The sequence below is a fragment of the Scomber japonicus genome, chromosome 20 (genome assembly GCF_027409825.1).
Source record: "Scomber japonicus isolate fScoJap1 chromosome 20, fScoJap1.pri, whole genome shotgun sequence".
NCBI lineage: Eukaryota > Metazoa > Chordata > Actinopteri > Scombriformes > Scombridae > Scomber > Scomber japonicus.
Genome location: NC_070597.1, coordinates 25424423 through 25451023, shown reverse-complemented (window position 1 = coordinate 25451023; position 26601 = coordinate 25424423). Strand labels below are relative to the sequence as shown.

The 26601-nt window shown below is 39.9% G+C and overlaps 1 protein-coding gene across 1 annotated transcript in view; it reads left to right on the top strand.

Annotated features, from left to right (window-relative positions):
• myo15b (myosin XVB) overlaps positions 1-26601 on the top strand; it is a 50430-nt gene continuing 23829 nt past the window's right edge. The window contains exons 1-28 of the mRNA XM_053341132.1: positions 1-1030; positions 1151-2478; positions 2656-2832; positions 4895-4959; positions 5046-5109; positions 6762-6871; positions 6974-7048; positions 7781-7874; positions 8259-8362; positions 8480-8543; positions 9895-10008; positions 10092-10253; positions 10333-10446; positions 10520-10578; positions 12123-12246; positions 12331-12426; positions 13570-13701; positions 14043-14168; positions 14256-14333; positions 15444-15592; positions 16189-16234; positions 16311-16435; positions 18354-18468; positions 18558-18733; positions 21758-21851; positions 25577-25639; positions 25780-25837; positions 25993-26117. Of these exons, the coding sequence (XP_053197107.1) occupies positions 1-1030; positions 1151-2478; positions 2656-2832; positions 4895-4959; positions 5046-5109; positions 6762-6871; positions 6974-7048; positions 7781-7874; positions 8259-8362; positions 8480-8543; positions 9895-10008; positions 10092-10253; positions 10333-10446; positions 10520-10578; positions 12123-12246; positions 12331-12426; positions 13570-13701; positions 14043-14168; positions 14256-14333; positions 15444-15592; positions 16189-16234; positions 16311-16435; positions 18354-18468; positions 18558-18733; positions 21758-21851; positions 25577-25639; positions 25780-25837; positions 25993-26117 (5067 nt within the window). The remainder of the gene's footprint in view (positions 1031-1150; positions 2479-2655; positions 2833-4894; positions 4960-5045; positions 5110-6761; positions 6872-6973; positions 7049-7780; positions 7875-8258; positions 8363-8479; positions 8544-9894; positions 10009-10091; positions 10254-10332; positions 10447-10519; positions 10579-12122; positions 12247-12330; positions 12427-13569; positions 13702-14042; positions 14169-14255; positions 14334-15443; positions 15593-16188; positions 16235-16310; positions 16436-18353; positions 18469-18557; positions 18734-21757; positions 21852-25576; positions 25640-25779; positions 25838-25992; positions 26118-26601) is intronic.

Sequence of the window (26601 nt, the reverse complement as noted above, 5' to 3'; positions counted from 1 at the left end):
ATGCCACCCGTCAAGTCCCAAAGTAAAGCAAATCCCACCAAGAAAGAAGAGGAGGTAAAAAAGGGAAACCAGAAAAATGTCAGGCGAAGTGGTTCCAAGGCATCACTGCCTCCCTCTAAAGTGCCTAATGGGAAACAAAAAGGTAGAGGGAATGTACATAATCTGGAAGACGAAAATGCAGGGGATGTAAAGAGCGATAGAAGGAGCAAAGCAGAGAAAGGAAAAAAGAGAGGTACAGAACAGAAGCCACCACAGAAACAGACAGGGATCAGATTAAGAAATGGGAAAACAGCAAATGGTAGATCACAACCTCAACCTGAGAAAGACAATAAAAGTAAAGTGGGCATAAACAAGACCACCAAACCCAAACCCCCAAAGGAACCCACAACAAAACAAGGGAGGATCCACAAGAAGTACCCCACCAAGCCTGAAAACAAGAGAAGTGACAAAGTGACAGAAAGTGAGGAGGAGGAATCAGAGAGCGATACAGGAAGCTCAGTGGAGGCGACAGAGGAGGAAACTAGTAATGATGAGAAGGAGGAGGAGCGGGGCAGTAGCGAAGAGCCAACTGAGACGCAGGGGAGTGAGGAGAGCGGTAAGGAGGAGGCTGAGGTATCTGATACTCCAGGAGATACTGAGCAGACAGTAGACGAGAAGCCAGACAAAGAACTTGCAGAAGAAGCCAAATCCAGTAGTGACTCTGAAGTGGAAGCCATCACGTCCAGTGAAGAAGAAGTGGAAAAACAGAAGGAAGTTGAAGTATCTGAGGCAGTCATCAGTGATGGGGATGAAGACAAAGAGATAACCCAGGAGGACACGCCTAATAAGCCAAGAACTAATAGAGCCTGCAGACGACACAGGCAGACACCACAACCCCCAAAGCCTACGCAAGAACCGAAATACAAGATGTTTAAAAAGACAAAGGCAGATAAGCAGGCTGAGAAGGCAGAGAAACAGAGGGCCAAAGCAGAAAAACAGAGGTTAGAAAAGGAAGCCAAACAAAAAGCCAAGGAAGAGAAAAAGAACAAAAAGAAGCAACAGAAAGAGGAGAAAACCAACTCTGCAACAGAGGAGATTCAAGCACCAAAAGACAAGAGCCATCTGCCTCAGTCAACCAACAAAAAAAATATCAATGAGACCGATGCTTCAGTGGAAGAAGATCCAGATGATGAAGAAGAGGAGGAAGAACCCACACTGACTAAAGCCATCAAAGGCCAAAACAAAGTGATGCTTCTCAAAGCCAAAGGTAAGGACCTCAAAACCATTCTGGATCCTGAAGCAGCAAAAGAGGGCCAGCAGGAGGCTGGAAGTGTCATCAAGGGGCGGCCCCAGAGTTTGCTCTTGGGAAAGGTCAAGATGGCCTCTCTACGGCACAAAGCAAATAAGACATTAGTAAAGCCTGACGAGGAAACATCAGAAAGTGAAGCTGTTGATGTGGGGTCCAGCAAAGCAAAAGAACGTCTGATAGCGCGAAGAAAAGGTGTGACTACTCTTCGCAGAGTGTCTGGTTGGATTCAAAAGAAAATGCCAAGAGGGTTAAACCTCAGGAAAAAGGTATCTGCTTGGACTAAAGCTATCGGGGTCTCCCGCTGGCTCTCCCTTCGGGCCATAAAACAGAAAAAAGGCCCTAGAAAATCCAAGGGCAACTTTCTCAAACATCGGATGGCCATGACAGTCACCAGTAAGACTGGCCTGGGTGGTAGGACAACAAAAACCTCTTCTGAGGTCAAAATGGCTAAAGAGAAAACTAGGGACGGAGGGGGAGAGGCAGCACCAGCTGGGGAAAAAGAGGTAGAGGCTAAATATGCTGTGGTACTCCCCAGGATGAACAAACTGGGCAAGGCTAAGACAATCCAGGAGCCCCAGGCTGCTCCTGGACCTTCCACACCATCAAGCACCACTGAATCACCAGGAGAGCATGCTACCTCAGAACCAAAACCCCCAAAGCCAGGTGCCAGGCTCGTGCTTCCTGTCAAACCAGATCTCAGCCTCCTGAAGTCCATCAAGAAACCTTTGCTAGGAGGGATCACATCAGGTGGAGATGTGGAAGAGAGGAGCCCTGGGCCCAGTGTTGGTACTGCAGCACCGGAAGGATCCTCCAACACTGAGGATACAAACAGGAAACCAGCCTTAAACAATAAAAATGGAGTCAATGTGCTACAGGCTGCAAAAGGGAAACTGGGCCCTTCCAAGATCAATCTGACTAAGATGTCCTTGTCAGGGGGAGTGATGGGTGCCACACCCACTCGGGCCAAGGGGCCAGACCCAGAGGGAGAGGCTGTAGCTGGAATACCCAGGTCCAGCACTCAGCCCCTTTCAAATGGAGAGGCAAGTACTGTGCCGCCAGGTGTACGGTCTGTGTATGAAGAAGAGGCCGACAGGGAAGTGGCCCAGCTGATGGGTGAGGGGGCCATATATACTAACGCCCAACCAGAGGTGCACTGGGCTGGGAACCCAAGGATGAGTGGAAACCCTCAAGTATGTGTTACATTTTTGGTGAATCTGTTATTTTTGATTGAGACTGGTAGAAATATTTGTATGAATACTAGTATGAATCACATTTCATTAACTTACAAGTTGTGTGAAACATTGAGTTATGTAGTGATTCAGTGATTCCTTTATGGTAAATCATCTATTTTTCTGTGCGGGGTTCAGGACTGGCTGCGTGCTGAGAACCTGCTGCCTCATCAGACGGTGGAGAAGCTAACCAAGTGGACGGTCTATAATGATGAGGATCAGGCCAAGACTGTTCCAGCCCACAATGGCAGGGGTCTCTGGGAATCAGAGGACCCCACCCAGGAGATGCTGGAGAGTCGACTAGCCAGCACACAGGTAGTTACACTCAGCAATGTTCATTAAACTCCATAATGTACAACCTGATGAACACTTACAATCCAGCTGCCCTCAGGTCTGTCAGATTGAACATGGCACATTTTTTGTGCTCACTTATTCTACATGCATTTGACACTCAGATTATTTTTATTGACCACAAATAGCTAGTGTACCATTTGTCAAGATATTAGTGGTGACTAGCTAGCAACATAGCTTGACGAATATCTTATGTGCCAAGCTAAGATCTAATTCAGTATGATTCCTTAACTGGGTTCCATTAATTTTCATAGCAAATTTCATTGAAATGTTTGTTTACAATATTCTGACAATACTAGCCACAGGGTGGCTCTAGAAAAAAGTTCCCAAAATGGAAATGTATCTTTCTGCCATTTTGTTGTGTGCTGAGAACACTAAATGGCAGTTTGTGTTTTATATGTGTTGTGTGCAAGGGAAATTTGACATAAATTCAATAACTCTATTAATCAGTCAATCCTTTAGGTGCACTGTTTCATTTTTCCTTTTAGTTTTATAAATATGTAATGTTTATATGCTGTTTGGTAGGCTAGTGGCTGGTGACGTAAGCTGGAAGTGGGACAGAGAGACAATGGCAGTAACACAATCTTGGTCTGTTGGTCAGTCAGTCCTTCGGTCTATCACTTGGGTTGGCAAACAGTTTGGTACAGACCTTCAGATGAATATGATACCCAGATGATGTATTCTACTGACTTTGGTGATCCTCTGACTTTTCTTCTAATGCCAACATAAGGTTGTTTTAAATGAAATGTCTCAACATCTATTTGATTGATTATTATGACCGTTTGACATTACTGTTCCCATGGTTTTCGTCGTCCGTCCGTCCGTCCGTCTGTCTTCTGCCTTCTGCCGCTTATCCAGGGTCGGGTCGCGGGGGTAGCAGCTTAAGCAGGGAAGCCCAGACTTCCCGAGCCACTTCGTCCAGCTCGTCCCAGGGCATCCCGAAGCGGTTTTCATCGTATATTTCTTAAATTGTTCATTGTTTTGATTTGTGTATCATCCTGGGTGGATAGGATGATTACCCACACCTGGCACAATGGAGCCTATCATTATATTGATGCATATGGGTAAGGTGACTGTTTTTAAACATTTTGATAAAGAAGATCAGACTGTGCCCCTTGTCAAGGATAAAAAGTAGACCAAAATGTTTGGTATGGGGAGATTGAGCTGATGATGGTTCTAGGTGAAAGGTTAAGGCTTCGCCACGTGAAGACCGTTAAATATTCATATCAAATGTCATCGCAAATGAGTGTGCAGTTGTCTTGATGCCCTGCCCAAAGTGTTGGACAAATGCCCAGACTGTGTGACACATCTCCATCATTGGGCCCTGTCCCAAGCAAAGAAAAGACCTCACAACTTGACTATCCTCCATGTTACTGCAACATTCTAGTACTACTGAGCCCCAGCATTCATTACTGTACTAATTTCTCATGTTACTGTCAAATTGCATTTCCCTATGAACCATATTCATGCCAAAAATGTTACCTCCAGTTGAGAGAAGTGAATCTATGGTTGTCTGATGTCTAAGGGTTGCAGCGTCAACATGTCAGTTCTACTTCATCCCTTATAGCCAGTGCGTACACAAGATAATAGGACATAAAAGACCTGCTGCTGGTTTATTTATTTCCCAGTCTGTGCTGATACAATAGAGCATACAACACACCGCAGCATGCTGCTATGAGATTGCAGAATATCAGCTATCACACTGCTCCACGGCCGCAAGTGGATTAGTTACCTGCTGTGGAAAGGTTATGGAGTGGGTGATGTAGTGGACCATAGGTAGCAGGGAAGTGGAGAAACAAAACACATCGTAAACCATAAAAGGCTCTGATGCTTGTTTGGAAAGCAAATTCTATTTAGTGTTGGCTGGCCTAGAAGATGGTTATGAAGAGAAGGCAAGGACACCAAGACAGAGCTGTGTGAAGTCCAGGGTACTCACTGAGCTCAGCCTTTAAATGAAGTGATCCTCGGATGTGGGCTTGTGCCCTCATACAGTATCTGCTCATGTCTTTCTCTTTGGCTCTTTCAGGTGGTGATGCATGGCAGTAAAAGACCTGTAGAGGTGGATGAAGTGGAGGATCTATCTCAACTGGAGTGAGTTTATACACGCACACATACACACATATTGTACCTTCAGTATAATTATGCACACTTTCAAACTGTTTGTCCATTGTTCTTAGAGAGGTGTGTGAGAGCTCTGTGCTTTTGAATCTAAAGAAGAGGTTTCAGCGTGACTGTATTTATGTAAGTTTCATTACTATTCTCATCTTTTCATATATACAAGTCTTTTTTTATTATACTGTATATGATTCAATGCTTAGAATACACTGAAGCATTTTAAAGTTCTTGGTAGGATATTGAAACAAGGCAGAACAAAGAAATTGTTGGTACTATTTAAACTGTAAAAACTGTCTTGTGTTGCTCTGGAGAAGGTAAAGTCTGGAAAAATAACATGTGATGTCATGTTGATGTCATCAGGGTTATTTCAGATTGGGCTTTGAGACTAAAGATTTCTTAACAAAAAGTTTGCAAGATTTATGCCTTGACTAGGCAGGCAGCTTAATCATTCCTGATCGTTCTTGTTAGTTTTAAATCTTTCTCTCCTGAGTTGCCCAACGTTATGAAAGTACAATGCTAAATTATTTGAAAAAACTAACTAATTTAGGATTATACAGGGTTTCAGCTGCTGTCTTCTTTAGTGGATAGAGTTTGCTGAGCTGGACTTTTAGTCCATCAGTAAATGGACCCAAGTTCATCACTTAACTATTACCACTTTTACAGAGCTTTCAATTGCATCACACTATCTTTATCCAGAGGTTTTCTGGAGCTCTCCCTTAGAGGATTGAATTTGCTTAAAGTCTGTGTAAAGTAAGAATAAATATGTGTTCTGAGTTTGACATACCACAGAAAAGTGTGTTGTTAACCACCCTGCCAAATTTGAATGATTAAATTGCCAAATATATGAAATTAGGCTTCAAAGTTGTGTAAAAATCAGCCTCTTTCTCAGCTCCCAAACGCTGTGGGCATGCCCGCCAAGTGCGCTGAGTCACCACCTCTATCAGAAACATGGACGCTACGTCTAAGAGCTTTCTGCTGCTAACTCAGCTGCTAGCTCAGCTAACTGGCTAACTGTGGGCCGTAATGGTAGTAGTATGTGCTGAATGTATTTATACCTCTACAGCAGCAAAAACCTGAACACAGAAATCTTGAAACACAGTTTGTGAAGCCTAGCTCCACAACTAAAATCTAAATGGTTGAAATGTTTTTTACACCTTTTTTAGAAATACATTTATGACCTATGTTGCATCTTCACTAAAAGAATCAAATGTCCACTCTTTAGACCAACGTTCATTTTCTTTAATGAACCCCGTGCAGCGTACAATAATGAACTCTGTAATTTCTACATGACTCCTGCATGTCTTCTCCCTAATTGACATAGACCTTGAACTCTACATTATATTCAACACGCCCTCTGCTGGACTCTCAGGTACTACAGCACTAGATATCTAATATATCCTGCAAATAAGGAGTGAAACATACAACAATAAACAATGATAAGCTGCGATACCACAACCTATTTAATGTGTTTAGAAGAAAATGTCTGAATTCACTTTACAAGGTCTTTAAACTGAACCAAAGAGCAAATTCCACTAACTGAGGAGATGCAGTTGGAAGCTCTTGAAAAAGCTTGTAAGTCGACTCTAAATCTTATATTTTTTGTTAAAAATCTCCTGGCATGCTGCATGATAAGCAAACAAGCATCCAATAGTGCACTATAGCTCAAATGTTGTTTACCATCCTTGCTAAGTGAGGTTTTATCTTGTTTATTTCTAAAGTTAAATGACTTATTTCTGTTTACATACTTACTGAATACCTGTCATTTTCTGTCTTCCTAGACTTACATTGGAAATATGCTACTGTCCATTAACCCCTTCCAGCCTCTTAATATCTACACAGAAGAGCTCAGACAGAAATACCAGGGCAAAGAGCAACATAGAAACCCACCGTGAGCAAACTCTTCCTCAAACTGCTCTTCAATAATCTGCTTACTCTTTCAGTACAGCCTGAATGTCGTATAAGGTGTCTCACCCATCATATTCTGCTTCAGTCATGTGTATGCCTTAGCCGATGCTGCCTTCAGCCACTCTCAGGACTCCACTCAGGAGCAATGCATCATCATAAGGTACAAGAACACCAATTTCACCTATGTAATTATCAATTCTGTGGAGTTTGGACCAATTCAGAGTTGTATTGTTCCTGTTTATGCAGATTCTTAGGATTTCACCAAAGCCCCTTTTCCAGCTTTTATTATCTCCACAGAAACATACTAGTGATATCCTACTATATATTTTCCTTTCTAAAAACCAATACCATGAAGAGACCCAATTCAACAATGAACTGATCCTACTAACAAGTGTATGTATCCCAAGCTTGATATCCTGTGCCATAGAGCTCCATTGTTGACTTCCTGTTTGGGTAACATTTTCTAAAATCTACCATGGCCAGCTGTTTTAGGAGATTACTCAGCCTTTAAAAATGAAACTATGTAATCATGAAGCCATTTCAAAGATTTATTTGTTCAGGAAGGAAGTAGGAACTAATGTCTTGATGATAAGTGCCACAGGCAGAGTATGGAGGTCAGACTATCTTATTGTTGGTTTGGGTCTATTCATGAGATGTGTTGACAGTAAGAAAAATACCTTATAATAGACAAAGATAGTCGGTAGACTGATCTGTCACTCAACTTATAACGACTTTGCCATATTGTAACATATTGTATGGTGCCGTATGTGCTGAGGACATGGCATTTAAACAAGAACCCCTAAAACTTTTAATTCATATTAATATTTTGTCATTGTGTATAACTGAGTCCACCAGAAAGCTGTCATTCAGACAATTCATATTTCCTGTGTAGTGGCCAGAGCGGTTCAGGAAAGACTGAAGCAACGAAGCTAATAGTTCATTACCTCAGCTCCATGTATCAGGGCAGAAACGACAATCTCCGACAGGTAATGCACTGTGAATAACACAAAGGAATATCTTTATTAAAGCTGCTTAAATCAGTATTGTTATATTACCAGTTGGTGATATGACTATGTGTAATGTCAAGGAGTCACTTGTAGTGACATACCCACAGTTCCACTCAGCTGTACAGAGCCTTTCGCTACTGATTTTGGGTTTTATGTCCCTGTTTTGTATCTGCTGTTTGTGAGGTCAGTGTTGTGGTTACAGCTTGTTCTGTTGCCCCCAAGTGGCCAAATTTCCAGTTTTAATGTAAGGTTTTATCAGTTACGTTAAGTTTTAAATGACAAAGGATTGTAAAGAATTAGGGTGTTAACCTTTCAGTCCTCCACCCTTTTTTGTTTTTGATTGACTTCCTCTTCCTCCACCAGCCCATGGAGGTCTTTCCTATCCTCGAGAGCTTTGGGAATGCCAAAACCATCCTCAACAACAACTCCAGCCGCTTTGGCAAGTACCTCCACATCCACATCCTCCAGTGAGTCCTAAAACATAGATATTTCACCTTCTGCTATGTTGTTGCCACCCCAGACGTGATTGGTTACAACTTGGTTACAAACTGCATTTGTTGACTGTGTCTCATCTTGGTTGACAGTGGGGTTGTTGTAGGGACTTCAATGTCCAAATACCTCCTTGAGAAGTCCAGGGTTGTCTTTCAGGTGAGAACGAGTGGGGTGTGCTGTGTGCTCAAAATAGACATTATATTTTCATCATCATTGTCAGGTTCAGGCAATCAGTTTGTTGTGTGATCAGTTATTGTTCTAATAAAATGTCTGATAGTTCCTCTTCTTAATTGCTTGGCTTCTTGGAGAATGAATGATTTGGATGCTTAGCTTTCTCAACTTAACAGAGCTACCTCCATCTATAAAACTGATCAGATGACTTCTCAGTCTTTTTTAGCCAGAAGCTGAGTGGCTTTGAAGATTTAAATGTTGGTACAGATATTCAAGATCCTCAGAGAATGAATCCTATGGATGCTGGTGGTCCCCTGACTTTTCATCTAGCTCTACCAGCAGGTCCAAATTTCGACCATACAATGAAATATCTCTTTTACATGGATAGGTAAATCATTTTTTGTCACTCATGATCTCCAGAGGATGATTCTAAATGACTTTGCACCACCATCAAGATTATATTTTTTGGTTTGCAGTGACTTGTCTTTACAACTATTGAAAGGATTGCCAAGACAGTTGAAAAAAAACAATATTGAACTTTAATTTAATTATTTAATTGACAGTGTCCATACTTGATTCGTAGCCCCCAAATTAATCATGTGTCTAATCATCAAAAATTTTAGTGAAGTTGTTACATGACAAATTGTAATAACTTTAATGTTCCATGACTTTCATCTAGCATCATCAAATGAATTTGTGCAATTAAAACTAGTAACATTCCCATCAGCGTCAGCTTTACTTTGGATTTAGTGCTGATTGGCAAATGCTAGCATGCTAACAAACTAAACTCAGATGGCGACCATGGAAAGCATGACCTAACATGACTCAAAGCACCATTGTGCATGAAGTGTGTGTTGCCAGATGTTAGAGAGTTTTGCATATGTGAAAAAGTAGCATAAAGCCTTTTGTGTCTCTCAGAAGGAGCTGTGTGAAATCTGATATATTGCCTCAAGTGATGTCACTTGAGTCAGTGCTGATTTTGGAGTTTGAAAATGAAAAGAAAAAAATCTGAAAGAAGTGAGGTTACCAGACAACAACTTTTTTTTTAAACAAAACTGTCCACTGTGAGTGACAATGTAATACTTACTTCTTCTTCTACGGTCTTACTTTTAATCCTTTGGTTACCTTTAATCTTAATTTCTTCACATTATTCTACTGGCATGGATTTTAACACACCCACACAGAGGAATAGTGTGAGTCCCACAAATTTGAACATGGCTGTGTGTTTCATGAGGTTTTTTCTCTTTTAAATAGCCTGTGCTCTAAATAGATGGTAATTAATCTGAAGTCACGAACCCAGCTGTTCTCACTAGCTTTTGTCTCATTTCCTCTGTAGGCCAATGAAGAGAGAAATTACCATGTGTTCTATGAGCTGCTTGCAGGTATGAACGACTGGGACAAACAGGAGCTCTACCTGCAGGGAGCTGAGACCTATTACTACCTAAACCAAGTACGTCACACATCACTGAAATCAGAACAATTTCCTTCTCTGCTTTTCCCTTCCTTTTCACTCACTTTTTTTTCCTCCTGTAGGGTGGTGCCTGTGAGTTGAAGGGGAAGCAGGACAAACAGGACTTCCAGCTTTTAGTTCAGTGCTTCGAGATCATCGGTCTCCATGCAGACCAGATCTCCACCGTCTGGGCCATCCTGTCCTCCATCCTGCAGCTCGGCAACATCTGCTTCAGCTCCTATGAGGTGTGTGTGTGAGAGAGAGTGAAAGTCGGACATGCCGGACATTAGTATCAAACGTCAGTCAGTGTTGTTGTTGTTTCAGAGTGAGTCGTTTGAAGTGGCTCGTATCTTCAGCGAGGCAGAGGCCAAGAGGGTCGGTTCATTGCTGCAGATTTCCTCTGAAGCGCTGCAGACCGTCATCACACACAGAGTCACAGTGAGTATTCTCTCAAGCTTCCATTTATATGTGATCATTCGTATCCACACATGATAAACGTTCTTGTACGCAGGAGACAACCTACGACAGGATCTACTGCCCCCTGTCTGTGGAAAGTGCCATAGAATCCAGGTAAGAGGAGGAGGACAGGAGTATCATCATCATTTCCCCCAATGATACAGACAATAACCGTTTTATAAAGTTTTAGGTTCTGTTTCATGAGCTCAAAGGTTTTTTTCACTCCAATTAAGCACACCAGTTGTAATGTGATTTAATAAAGGTGTGACAGACTGAGCTGTGTAAATCCTGAAAGACAGAAAAACATAATCAGTATGAATGAATTTATGTTTTTTAAATTGTATATTTCTAACAAAACAAAAAGAAAAGAAAAGAAACCATGACAAATATTGAAGAATAAGTGAGCAATAGCAACAATAATGAGCACGCAGCGACACTTATCTGAGCCACAGTGGGACTCTCGCAAACACACTTTATATTTTGAACTGAAAATATTAATCTTGGAAAAAATTAAAATTTGTCCTGTGAATGCTCAACTCTGCACAGTGTATGTAGCCTAAATGAACCACAAAACCAGCCAATCACAGGGAGGGGAGGAAGCAGCCTGATTGACTGTTTTGTATCCAATGAGGCTGCTTCCTCTAGAGGCAAGCGAGGGATTTTGAAAGCGATGTAGCAAGAGTGTAGCGGCCTTAACTTGAAAATAAAATAAAATAGAATAAAATGGTCACTGAGGCACCGTTCATTTTCCAGGCAAGCATGATGTTTCTTTTGATCTATTTTACAATTCTCTGCAAGCAAACAGACAAAGGACAATAGTGCCTGCCACCTCTCTGCCCTGGTGAAAAAAAAACAAAAAAACATCCTAGTGCTTGCTGGTCCTATACCTGCCTACCTATAGAAATAGATATAGACTATTCAGAAATAGTCTGTTTAAAGTCTGTGTAAAGTAATAAATATGAGTTTGACATACCACAGAAAAGTGTGCCAAATTTGCCAAATTTAAATGATTACAAAAATCACCAAATATATGAAATCAGGCTTCAAACTTATGTAAAAATCTGCCTCTTTCTCTGCTCCCAAACGCTGTGGGCGTGCCGCCGAGTTAGCTAAAACCCCGCCCCCTACCAAGTGTCACCTGTCAATCAAAGTCACCACCTCTACCAGAAACATGGACGCTACGTCTGAGAGCTTTCTGCTGCTAACTTGGCGGCTAGCTCAGCTGGTAGCTTGGCAGCTAGCTGGGTGGCTAACTCAGCTAATTGGCTAACTGTAGACTGTAGTAGTAGTAGTGTGTGCTAAATGTATTTATACCGCTACAACAGCAGAGGTGGGTTTATGCTAACGCATCTGTGATTTTCAGACCTGCCCACAAAATCCTGAACACAGAAATGTGGAAACACAGTTTGTGAAGCCTAGCTTCACAATTCAAATCTAAATGGTTGAAATGCTTTTTACACATTTTTAGAAATACATTTATGACCTATTTAATGTGTTTAGAAGAAAATGTCTGAATTCACTTAACACTGTCTTTAACCAAAATTATGCGTGCTCACTACTGTGGCACAAAAATAATGCCATAGTCTTGATGTGTATAATCAGTGCAGTCTGTTTAAAGGTTTGTGTTTTAGCTTATCCTCCCTTCTTCCTACTTGTAGAGATGCCATTGCCAAAGCCTTGTATTCAGTGCTGTTTGACTGGTTGTTGGAGCAGATCAATGACTGGCTGAGTCCCACAGAGATGGACAGCACTGTGGGAATAGTGGACATATACGGGTTCGAGGTTGGTATTCAACCTGCTGTGACATCTGAAAACCAGAATTAGATGAGAATGTGTTTGTGAATTTAAATGGGTCTTCTTCTGCAGGACCTGGGAGTGAACAGCTTTGAGCAGCTGTGTATCAACTTTGCCAATGAGCAGCTGCAGCACTTTGTGAACAAGGCGGTGATCTCTCAGGAGCAGGTCAGTGCAGGATATAGGATCAATACATGAAGATCAATGGACCTTGAAAAAAAATGGCCTTTTAAAGAGCTGGTCAAGAGGAGTAACATAAAACTGCATGGAGAATATGTGGATTCAGTTTGTTCAGGTTGTCATAGATACTAAAAATCAACTTCAGGCAAAGCCTTGGCCAAAATAACAAACCAACCAAGCCTAGAAATGAAACCACAATACTGCACTACCAATATAAATGTTCCACTTCTTCAGGAGAAACAAAACTGGCAGCTCCACACAGCCTCCTGCTTAAATATAAAACCCTCCACAAATAAAACAAGAATTTAAGATGCTGAATTGATTGTGACAGCAAAAATCACCACCTTTCTGACATGACCTTTCCAACAACATACACCAGCAGCTATGGACTAAATCCTAACAAGATAGCCAAAATGCCTGGAAGTGCAGTTCCTCAGTTCTGAAATCACCCAAATTGACTGTGATTGGCCTCAGATTTCTAAATAGTGACACATCTCTCTTGTTCTTTATCTCTTCCAGTACGACACTATTTTGCATCTTTATCAGAAGGACCTCACAAATAGGTTTCTTGATCACTTACCTTCTGGAAAAGGACTGTAGGGCATCCAGACCAAGATCCAATTATTACCATCACCTTACCTCATTAATATTTACAGCTGCAGACTTGATGGATTGTTTAATGGAGATTTTATTACAGAGTTATTAAAGTAATGGTTAATAGCTGCTGTATTTCTAGGTGAATAATAGTGACTGTGTGCAGCTGCCTGGAACCTTATCGTCTTATGGTTGCAGTGTTTGGTGACATGGTGCTGCTGCAGAGAGTCATATTAAAATCTGTTCTGATCAACCATATTTGGAAACCTCTGCGAGGGCTGTGTGCTGGGTGGATGGATAAAGTGTTGACTGTCAAGAAATAGTTACAGCGTGATGTAGATATTTTATTTCTCAGCATTGGTAAAAAGAGAAATATTGAGCTGGAAGACATTTGGGGATTTCCTCCCAGTTATGCTTGGCATGGAGTACTGGAGCTGTGTTTGTTTGTATATGTGTATGTGTGTGTGTGCGTGTGTGTGTGTGTGTGTGTGTGTGTGTGTGTGTGTGTGTGTGTGTGTGTGTGTGCGTGCCCTGCAGGAGGAATACAGTGCGGAACAGATCCAGTGGTACCCAATGCCACTTAAGGACTTTCACTCCTGTCTGGAGTTGATGTCCTCCAGGCCACATGGGATCCTCCGTATACTTGATGACCAGACCTCCCTCCCCCAGGTGCACATGCACACACACACACACACACACACACACACACACACATCCAACAGAGAACACAGGAAGCACTGGAAAAACCAAATGTGTGCGGTTTAGATGATGAGCCCTGTTACTTTGCCAGGTATTGTGATCACACTTCAGTATGCCATGGCTATTTATTTTGGAAAGTAACATTTATATATGAAATAAAATTCATAAATTGCTCAACTCTTGAGTGAACACTCAAAGCTACAAGCAGAGCTTTCACATTAATTCTGTTACCACACAATGTTTCCATGTTCTTCTACATCTGACCAATACATGAATGAAATCATCACTATTCCTCTGTGTGTGATCATCAGGCCACTGACCACACATTCCTCCAGAAGTGCCACTACCACCATGGGAACAGCCCCTACTATGCCAAGCCCAAGAACCCACTGCCAGTCTTCACTGTCTATCACTATGCTGGAGCTGTCACCTATCAGGTATCAGGCACATCACACTGACATATAGTGTATCTGTACAACATATTTATATCTGTGTTTAAAGAGAATATTACCGTCTTTTTCCAGGTCCATAATTTCCTCAATAAAAATCATGACCAGTTCAGGACAGAAGTGGTAGAGCTTTTTGCCAGGAGTCGCTTAAAGGTGAACCAACTACGCACACACAGGGTGCTGATAATATCTGTTATTATGTCCATTAACCACATTACATAATCACACATGCCATTCAGAGTGTTTTTACAAACCCAACTACAAGATCGTTTTACAAAATTATGGACAAGAGTAGAAGCAAGTTGCATGTTAATCAGTTTTTAATGTTCTCTGGAAATTCAGTGTAACTCCACTGTGTTGTGTTAGTGTCTCTATATTCTCTTGTGTTTGAACCATTAGAATGGGTTTCTTATGCTGTGCTGTGTTGGGCTCTCTCATATGGAAATACACTGCATTCACCAAACAGACAAAAACTGAGTTCTGTATGTTATAATTATGACTTAGCATTTTCATATTATCCCATAATTATGTGACAAGCATCTTGTAGTTATGTTTTCTCGTAATAATTAGAATCAGGTCTGTTAACTGTAGAATATTTTCTTGTAATAACAGGATAAGGATCTTCTAACTATGACATCTTTTTTCATTATCTAAGAGACACACGTCTCATAATAATGGCACTTTTCTTGTAACTATGAGGTCTTAAATGATAAATATGAGACATAAATTGTATTCTCTCCTCTTTTATCGTAATTAAATGATGAGATACAGACCTCAGAATTATAGCATATTTTCTTGTCATTCTTAATTAATTTAACCTTTATTTACAGGAATGTCTCTTAAGATATATTGTCTCTTTTGCATGAGAGACCTGGCCAATGGTAATGAGGGGTATAATACAGTCCCATTTAAAAAATTGTATATATGCATATCTCATCGTTTACAAGATGCAGATCTCCTAATTATAAATTGTTTTCTCATAATTATGAAAAATGTCTTGTTTCTTTAGCGAATGCAATGCACTTCTGTACTCTTACCCACCATAATATATAATAAACTATTCATACAAAAAATTATGAAAGTTTAAATGTGTTCTAAAAATGAACACAAATAATCCGTTTTGGAAGTATTTTATATAAACATAAATATAAGTTAGTTAAACTCACATCAGTGAAGCTTTTTGAATCAACACATGCACAAACATGAACTCACTGAAACAAGCATATTAAAAACATGTTTCCTTTGTATGACCCCATTTGTCAGATGGTGTCGGAGTTGTTCCGGAAGGTTCAGGACGGTTACATCCAGCAGAGAGAACTGGGCTGGAGAGGGAAAGGCCTCCGCCAGCAGCCCTCTACTGCTGCCTCACATTTCCTACAGTCCCTTTCTGAACTCACCACCCGTCTGGAGAGGTACCAACACACTGACCACACTGGCTGTCACACAGCTGTCATTACCAATGCTGAGGGATCTCTAATACTCAGCACAACTTGGCATGTTAAAGCTTGTTATGTAAATCAGTGCAGTATGGTTTGACTCAGTGTGGCCAAAAGTGCCAATGGAAAAACCTTATAAGGAAGGACGGCTTCTTAACTCTTATTACTATTTTCTTTATCTTATGTGATCTATGTTATTAATACTGCCTAATTTAACCAGCAAAAGATGTTATTTCACTGCATGTGTTTAGAATCTAACAGCTGTGGTTTGAGGAGATTGAGGGTTTAGTAAATGGCATGGAACACATCATTTGGTGTGAATCATCACTGAGAGCAGTTCTATAACAGACTTTACGAGATGAAACATTACACAGTTACTTAGATACACGTCAACCACATGCATACCAATCGTTCTGTTGGGTAACTGATGTTTCTTTTAAGATATTTCTTCAGTTCTACCACTTCAAACTGCTAATGAATGCTGCTCAGACTCCCTGGAGTTGGAGGCAGGTCTGAGGTTAAACCAGTTTCCTGATGAGTCACCTGTGTCCCTGTTTTTTCTTTAATCCCAGATGCAAAACCACTTTCATCCGTTGTCTGAAGCCAAACTATGTCAAGGTAACACCAGATCCTTAAGGTGATTCATAGCTAGTAACATAGCAATAGCTGATAATGTAGTCTTGTTCTTTGTCAGCTTCCTGGGATCTTTGACGTGGACTATGTGTCAGCCCAGCTGAGGCATGCTGGGATGCTGGAGACCATTCACATCAGGAAAGAGGGTTTCCCTATCAGGATTCAGTACTCTCTCTTCGTTGAGAGGTGTGGACCAATATACACAGTGTCTGACTGATACTAATACTTCATTATTATGTTCTAACACCCTTTTTATGCTGTAATGAAGGAGGTTTCCCATTGTTGTCCCCTTTTTCTTCTCACAAACCTGCTGATCTGTTCAATCACTGGCCACATATTTGAAGGATATTCAAAGTATTGAACTTCAGCAATCCATGAGTTGATCCAATGTAGCAAACTCAAGCTTAATCCAACCCCAAACCTTCAACGTCCACTCTGCTTGCAATTGTGCATTCCTGTGGAGGGTTCATCAAATAAAAAAATAAATATGGTTGACAATTCAACAACAGTCCCACGAAAAGACCAGTAAGCGGTTTCCACTGGAGGAAGAAACTTTTGAGGAACTATATCTGGGTCTGGATCTAGAGAGTGTAAACAATTTGGGAGCACACAAGTAGAAACTACTTAGAGGAAGATTTATGTCAGTAGGAACCAGCGGGTTTGGTGCTGAGTGTTACGGACAGTAAGTCATGAAGTATTGAGAGATGGACTAACTTATCATTGGTTTTGGTCTTTTCATGGCAGTTGTTGACAGTAAGAAAAATGTAGATTGACACCAGATTGCTCCTTAAAAAGCCATCCCAATTAAGAAAGGAGTTGACTTTGATGGTCAGTCTTACCAAATGCCACTAAACCCTCAGCTGAAGCTCCAGTGGTGGAGAAAGAAGGAAACATATCACACAAATAAAGCTTTCTGGAAACTTTTCTTATCCATAATCTCTGTAGTGTTTATATGCAAAATCATAGAGAGATGAAATTTGAATGAAAAGGGAAAATGACTGTGGTGTCAGAGACGAAGAGAAGATATTTCCACTGATAGTGAAAGCAGAGATGTTTGGGTTAATCACAGTGGACAGATGAATGTGGAAATTCTGTCTTAAAACATTATTACAAAATTGATAATGACACAGCCCTTGGGAAAAAATTACACAGAAATAGTTTCTGTCTGATCTCCATAGTCTGGATGTTAAAGTGCTGTGTTGAGTCGCTCATTAAACACGGCATGAATTACTCGCGAGCTTCTAAATTTCAATCAAATGCTGTAATTTCTGTCACTGCAATCACTGTAATGCATCATTTAGGAAAAATATGGAACATATGATACAGTAAAAGTAGAATTCTAGCCAGGAAACGTAATGCTAGCACCAAGCTAACAGAGTGCGGAGGGTAGAGGCTCACCATTGACTTCGTGTAGGCAGATCATGCTGTCTTTAGCAATTCCTGAGTGGTACTGTATGTCGGATGTTTGTTAGCACCACCAAGGTTTTGTCATCCTTTAATGCTTTTAGCTCATCACATTGTTCCTTATATGAATTGTTCCAGACTTTATATTCTTTGTTTTTATATAGTCTCACAGACACATCCCTTCTCACCAGTCTACAGTATGTATCTAAAGATGGATTTGTGTATTTTGGAGGTATAAAGTGTGATTTACCTCTAAAAGGGGTCTTAAAGGATCTTGTAGGTTGATCTGGCTCACCGTTGAGTGTATGTGGTTGCTCTGTCTCCATAGTGGGATGGGTGGAACCTTCCAGACACTAGTTGGGAAACTGTGTTTGATTTCATCCCATTTGGCCAATAGAAAATTCTTTCAATTGAAGACTACAGAAATATGTTTTCATATCAATGTGTGTGACAAATTGATAACACTGGGTAGTGAGAGCAGACATGTATTTGAAAGGGGCTTCTGGACAGGTTTATGATGTTCCCTCCTGTTCGCATTGTTGGTCAAATAGAATTCTCTTGGTGGACCTTTTGTCCCACTGGGATTTCCTTTTTCATGATGTCCATGAGCTGGATTTATGCCAGCACCACAAATCAGTGACATTATTCACATTGTCTGTATTTAGAGAGCTTGGAGGCAGCCTGTGTTTCTGTTTGACAGGTATGGTGTGTTGCTGCCCCAACGCTCCAGCGAGGTGACGGACAGAGAGCATACTTTGGCTCTGGTGAACATGGTCGGTGCAGAAGAGGGACAGTACCAGCTGGGACTCACCAAGGTGCCAAACTGCTTATTCATGCTGCTAATTTGTCAATTAAGTAAAGCTTTTAATGTATTTGTAATTCTATGTGTATTTGTTTGTTTTAGGTGTTCCTCAAAGAACATCTGTACCAGCAGCTGGAGGAGAAGTGGAGCAGCACTCAGACCTGGGCTGCTGTCACCATCCAGAGGAACATCAGGGGCTTCCTCTGCAGGAGGAACTTCAGATTCTTCAAACAGAAAGCCATCGTCATCCAGAGCCACATCCGAGGACACCAGGCCAGGTACAGATACAGAGCAGAGGGGGACGAGAGACAAGAGTCGATAAAAGCTGAGGCAAAATCTCTGCATCCAGGAGACAAGATGTAGTCATAATTCAAGACCTCCAGATTGCTTTCCAAACTATCACCTCAGAGTAAACATGAAGATTGTCTGAGAGACAGAAAAAAACAAAGGAAGGAAAGCATGGCAACAGAAGGAGGCATGGCATGAGAGAAGAAAAGCAAGGAAGAAAGAATACATTAAAAACCTAGCAACACAAGCAACCCATAAAATGATACTTTCTCCATTGAAACTTTCTATGTTGTGAACAATTCATTATTTAACCCCACCTTTCTCAATTTCAAGAAAAAATGCTGTCTTGTGAATCCTGATTCAGTACTCCCTCTTCATTGAGAGGTGCGGACCAACATACACAGTGCCTGACTGATCTATCACTACAAAAATACTTCATTATTATGTTCTAACACCCTTTTTATCCTTTAATGAAGGAGGTTTCCCATTGCATAAATATGGTTGACAATTCAACAAAGGTCCATGAAAAGACCAGTAGGGGGTTTCCACTGGAGGAAGAAACTTTTGAGGAACTATATCTGCGTCTGGATCTAGAGAGAGTGTAAACAAATTGGGAGCACTACAAACTACTTAGAGGAAGGTTTATGTCTTCAGTAGGAAGGAGTGGGGTTGGTGCTGACTGTTAGTTTCTGTCTCTCATTCTTTTGTTTCTAAAACATTTGTATCCCTTTTCTTCCTTCTTTCTTTTCCTCCTTTCTTTCCTTGCTTTTCTTTTCTGTCTTGCATTCAGGACAATGCAGTACATTTTAAATGCTGTTTTAGTCATGCAACTCCACAGTTTTTCTATATACACATCCATGCTCACTATCTACTAGCTCTCAATTCTAAATGAAAAAAGGTTGAGCGTGGGAAATACAGATTGATCATGTCCGATTGGTAATAGATTAATCTACTCTTAATCATCCGTAGTTCATAATGTAGAAGTATATCAGAAATGTATTTTGCCCCTCAACCATTCTTCACTGGTCTTAATAAGGATTCGAGCAGCAGCTTTCTGAATAAACGGCATGTTTCGGATACTTTCTCACACTGAGAGATGAAATGTTCTGGATGGAATCTTCACACGTTGATAATTCAAGCCCCTGGAGGTTGGGGTTGAGGGGTTATTATTATTTCTGTCCTCTTCTTTCATTTAAGGGAATATCAGTACACACACTGGCCTGAAGAACTGTAGATTTAGTGAGAATAATTATGACTCAACTGGCCTGAATATTTTAAATTTTAAACAAACCAGCACAGAACCTTGCCCATTGTGTGTGTACCCTGCAATATGATATAATGGAACTCACTATTGCCTGCTATTATCTCTACAGTAATGGACAACTGTGTTTCCCAGACAGTACAAGCATCTGGTTGTATATGCACTGTGGCTTGCCAAAGTACACTGATACATACACTTCATGTTTCTGGTTCTACTTAAATTTTTGCACCAGGATTGACACAGTGCATTATTATTGAAACACACATTGTTGAGAACATGGGTTGGTATCTCTGGTACTGCACTCTAGTGGTTCTCCTCATGCTTTTCTAACACAAGATTACTTCTGTCTGTTGATGGCTTTACCTCAATCATTTTCTATGTATGGGGTGCCACATGGCTCCATTCTAGGATCAATTCTATTTTTTCTTTCCTCTTTGGGCCATGTTATCAAACAGTGTGATATTTCATTTCATTGCTACACTGATACTCAGCCGTACCTTCTGGATTGGATGCCAGAAAATGTTCTTCAGTTGAACTCCTCCAAAATGTAAATCCTTAATATAGGCCCTGAGTTCACTCATGGCCACATTCTGCCTACTCTTGGCTTTCTCTATGCTCAGTATGTAGTACCCACTGTTAAAAACCTAGTTATTTTAGATCAGAACCTCACTCTCCAGTATCATGTTAAAAGGTTAGCTCAGTCGTCTTTTTTTAAAATTTGATTATTTCTCTAAATTATCTTCAAGGAGTGAGTCATGCTTTTATCACTTCTCGTCTGTGTTATTGTATTGCAGCATTTGAATTCTTTGGCCAAAAAATGATTTCACCGCTTCAATTTCTAAAATGCAGACTTGCCAGACTTTTAACCAAATTATGAAAGCATGATCATATCTTCCCTTCGCTGCCTGCCTGTTTGTTTTAGAAATTGATTTTAAAATGTTACTTTTGATCTTTAAGACCCTGCATGGTATAGCAACAAGTTACCTGGCTGAGCTTCTAAATCATTATTCACATGCACGTGGCTTGAGATCCTTTGATAAGGTCCTGTTAGCTGGCCTTTGTCTTCACCTGTCAGGGCTCCAACCATTTGGAACAGCTTACCAGAAGAACTTAGACTAGAGAACTCACTGTCTTGTTTTAAATCATCACTCAAAACTTAATTCTACAGTATGGCTTTTGGTCATTGGTTTTATGTGTTACTTATTTTACTTTTATCCATATTTTAAATCATTACTTTTAACTGTTTTATGCGTTATTTCATTCATTGACTGATTTTGTAAGTGATTGTTTTACTGCTTTCTTATATTTGTTCTTGTTGGTGAAGCACTTTGTAAAAGTTCTATAATAAATTAAGTTTATTATCATCATTATTATTGAGTCTTTACAATGGTAACACCAATAGATAGTCATCTATCTATCTATCTATCTATCTATCTATCTATCTGTCTATCTAACTATCTATCTATCTATCTATCTATCTATCTATCTATCTATGTATCTATGTATCTATCTATCTATCTATCTATCTATCTATCTATCTATCTGTCTATCTAACTATCTATCTATCTATCTATCTATCTATCTATCTATCTATCTATCTATCTATCTATCTATCAGTCTATCTGTCTGTCGTGAAGGTATTGTGCATTAGTTGCCTTAAACATTTAACATTTCATAGACATAAGGTTAGTGAGTGATGTACATTTGTGGAGCAGTGTATATTTATGTGTGACTGCCCCCTCTTGCCCCCTAGGAAGTACTACAAGCGTCTGAAGCAGTCTTTCACCCAGTTCTGGGCCGTGATGATGATTACCAGGAACACCATCAAGAGACGCCATTGGAGGAAGGTAGATACTAGAGAGACTGTGGAGTTCTTCGCTGAGTGTCTTGGCAACCACATGTTGCCGAGAAACATGAGTTTATTGTGCTATAAATCGCTGCTCTGGGTGTGATACCAGCAGCTTAACAGCATAGGGTCTGTGATAGGAAGATAAAAGTTCAACACCCATAAAGTAATGTTAGGGGGTCAAAGTGTAGTTTTTTACTCAGAGCTTCCTTGTTTAATTTCCTCTCAAATGACTATACCAGTTGAGGTGTCTGTTTTTTTAGTTGTCTGTAAACACAATTTCAGACTGCAATTCTATCTAATACAGAATGGCATCAGTTAAAGGGTTATTTCACCCTCATTATAAAAATATTTGTCTTTGGTGGCATCTAGCTTTCAATATAGTTTAACAATTTACAATTTAATTTAGGATGTATTTGCCCAGGTTCTGAGACACCTGTCTGAAATTACTGCTGCGGAGATCAATACATTTTATGTTTTTAAAAAATGATCAAATGACTACATGTAGCTCATTGTTTTGGTTTTATTGCCTGTGAATTAATCAACCACATCAAAAACAAATGGCCAAAATCAATGATATAGCTAGAACAAATTAAACAGCAACAGATGTTTAAAGAATTGGTACCCATTACTCTGGATAATCATTGGAACTACCTAAGAAATAGTTCCTATGGACACCAGGACACTGTTGGTGTTGATTTTTTTAAATGTAATTTTTCATCAAGCACCAAATGAAATTCCTCAGAGAGAGATATCGTGTAATTTGGCTGACCCAACCCCTTCATATCTTTGAGTTTTCCCTTTTATTAATATATATTTGGATGTTAGTTAAGTGTGTTATAGACTCTGTGAATTCTAGTCTGTGTTGACTTTTTTATGTTTGTAAAAGTTGAAATGTGGGGTGTCCTTCATTTAAGGACAGATCCTCAACAAAAGTGTCCAGAAAAATCATGTAATCCTGCTCAAGACATTTTCCTCTGAAGGCCATTGTTTGGTTCCTGTAAGCTAATACAATGAAACATGAAAAATGAAAGCAACAGGGTTAAATATATGATTGATGGTACTTGTAGTGCTTAAACACTCTTATACAATCTACTGGGTGTGTTCATTATTGTACATTTGTCGTCATTGCCACCACCTTACTTAACATTTGATCACAGCCACATTCTAGAATTCCATTTGTTTCCTTTAACTAGCTCCCTTATCTTGCTTTAATCATGTCATTTGGGTGCATGCATGAACACACTCATACATACACACGCCCTGCTTACACCTCAGTCACACTTCACTCTTGGACTTCACCCCCTCTCAGTGAAATTTGAAGCAGCCTACTGAAACCTGTCTCAGACTTCCAACTCCTCAGCTCTAACAGGTAGGCTGCTTTTCTTTCCCTCTTACCTCCTGCATCAGATCAGTTATAGCAAAGTATGTTTTCAGTCCTTTATTTAACTTGAGGAAGAGTCGGAACAGTGAAAACTGTATCAGGTATCAAAACAGTCCTATTTGTCCTATGTTTCATCTCATTTTTTTCTGATCTTGTCTCGTCTGTAAACACACTGAACACACTATTTTCTTCTTTTTCTAAAATCTTTCAAACTAAAGGAGTCTTACTTTAGAGTTACTTGGTGTTATTGTTTTATGAGGCTTGGACTATGAACAGTAGACATGACAGGCTCCTGCTCACAGGCTGCCTATGTCAGCTACTCTGTCAAGCCTAGCTGGACTCTTCATGAGTTTTCGTAAGTCTTTAGAAACACTAAGATTTGGATTAAGTTTGACAGTTCAATCACTAGCTTTGTATTTACTTGGGTTTACATGGGTCTGTCAGTATTTACATCTTTTCACCACGCAGAGAGGGTTTAACAAAAGGTGCCAGAGAGTTTTGCTAGAGAGCATTGTGGGAAATGTATTCTATGGTTTTTGGGGCTTAACTCATAATCAAGACTAAAATCCAGAATTTGTGGGCCTGTAGCTTTGATTTTGACCTTTCTTTTTTAAATCTGTCTCATGATTGTCATGACTGTCATGATTCCCCAAACTTCTTATATGATAATAACAAGTAATAAAGTATATTGATATAGACCTTATCAAAATATGTTATTACAAGTGCTTTACAGGGCAGGCATAAGGCAGTGACACAATTCAAATGGAAACAGTGAGTCATTTAGATTAAATAGAACAACAACAACACACATGTATATGTACAGTATACATACATTCCCACATATAAACATTTTCAGTTTTCACTGATATTTTCAGAAAGATGATAATTCTACTTTATGTTTATTATTGAGGTTGTAGTAGGTGGTGGTGATGTACTGGAGTGCTTTATTTTGAAAAATGTTCCTAATATTTTGCCCTCCTCATGTATGTTAATGGGGTTGACAAATTATTGAAGTACAATACTAAATCTAGCTTAACTAAATCTAATTAAAATAATTGTTAATCAGATATTTTATGTCAGACGAAAAGTCAGCAGAATCATTTGGTTTCATCTTGTGATGATCATAAATGTCTGTGCAAAACAGTCAGGGCAATTTATTGTATCGTTACAGTTATTATAGTCTAGACAGGGTTTCCTCTGGATGTTACACTTTTCTCTTTGTCTTCATCCAGAAACAGTCATGTTAGATTGAACTTGAACCTCTAAATGACCTGTAGCTGTGAAAACTCAATCTGTGAGTGGCCTAGATGAAAAGTCAGGGGATACATTAGGAAACATTTTCTGGGAATGTTGAACCAATAAATATGCTTGAACCAATATATTAGATGGCTAAGCTATTCCATTTAGTGATTAGTGATATTAGTGATAATGTTGATGCTGCTGTGACGTTAATCATGGGATCATTAACACCATCAGGAATGGTGTTACCTCCTTTTATGGCACCCTATCCAATAATTGTTGAGATAACACAGCAGAAGTCAAATGTATTAGCATTGATTTGCACTGTATCAAAACATTGTTACTGTTTTCCCTATTAATACAGAGCCAGAGGGTGTGTGTGATTGAATGAATGATGATTTGTCACATACTTGTTTGATTTGGGAAGGTCAGCTCTTGTAAATCCCCTGGTGCAGAGGCGGAGCAGGGTTGGGCAGCGCCATATGTGTTTGTAGAAAACCATTCTCTGAGTTATTTAATAACCTGAGTGAATATTGAAGTGAGGCCATGATAAAAGAACATATTATGTATCGCTGTGAACACATGCCCATGTTTAATCTGAGCTGCATACCTCACTTTTGTTTACAGTTTTAGCATCAGGCATGTGTCCAGCAGAATAAGCAGCTGGCCATGCAATAATAATATCGGAATATATACCATGAAGGACAGAGATGAATGAGGTGGTGTGGTCATAACCATAATCATATCTGAGTGACACTGTACTTCTGTGTGGAGGTGACTGTAAACTTCCTGATATAAAAAAGCTGATTGTCTGGACTTGGGACTGTGTGGCTTGTTGTACAAGGCGGAGCAACAACGCTGTGGGTGTTGCAGGAGTATATAAGAGGACTTGTGTCTAAGAATAGGACTGATTGAACACACACACAGGTAGAGATGAGGGAGTGTTGAGCTTACCTGTGTAATCAGAGGATAACTCACCTGAGGAGTTACCCAGTGATTCAGCGACAAGATTCAGGTGAAGGACGCTAAATCAAGGACTTTGAAATGATGAAATAAAATAATCCATCATGCACTAACTGGTCATGTATGTCTTCAATTTTTAGGAATTTCAGGAGAGGAACAAAGTAAAGGAAGTCACAAAGACAAAGTCTCCCTCTCCAAGAATGGTAAGGCAACAACAGAATGACTGATATAATCCTGTATGAAAGAAATCCTTCAAATCCTTCATAAAAAAATTAAAAACCAGCCACATATGGAAGTACCTAGCTTGCTCACTCTCCTCTGTAATATGTTGTTTTCCTGTCAGGATGTGGGAATGTTAGAGATCCCTGCTGAGCTGTCAGCCAGACTTCGCAGCGCATCAGGTGAGCTTTACAAGAAACTAAACCAGAGCAATGATTTGATAACACTATCTGTGATACATATGAAAACAATGATGTCACTTTATAAAACCCATGCTAATATGCCACCACCCTGTGTTTTATTGGTTTGTGATTGTTGTTTTGTCTCCGGTCTGCAGGGCGGCAGTATGCATTAGGAGTCACAGAGGTAGCGCCTCCACAGGTGAAGGCAAGACACCAGCTCTCCCTGCCTCTGGATATAGACAGATACCCATTTTCTCGCTATGCCAAGTCTGTATTAAAGGTGAGCAACATACACACACACACACATACACACACACACACACACACACACACACACACACACACACACACACACACACACACACACACACACAAAAACAGTGGTGGAAAGTAACTAAGTACATGTCTTCATGTCTTCAAGTAGTGTCTTTAAGTATAATGGTAATAATATATATGATATAATAATATATGAAGTAAATGAGGATTAAGATGAAGATTTGACACAATGGATAATATAACAAGCTTTTAAAATACAACACATTGTTAAAGATGAAACCAGTGGAGAAAAAGTTCAAAAACTGTCCACTTCTCCTGAATCACATTTATCTGCTGACCCTTTGGAGGGGCCCCACCCCTAGGTTGGGAACCATTGGACTAAACTAGCTAACTGTATATAAAGTAGTGTAAACTAGCTAACTGTATATAAAGTAGTATAAACTAGCTAACTGTATATAAAGTAGTGTAAACTAGCTAACTGTATATAA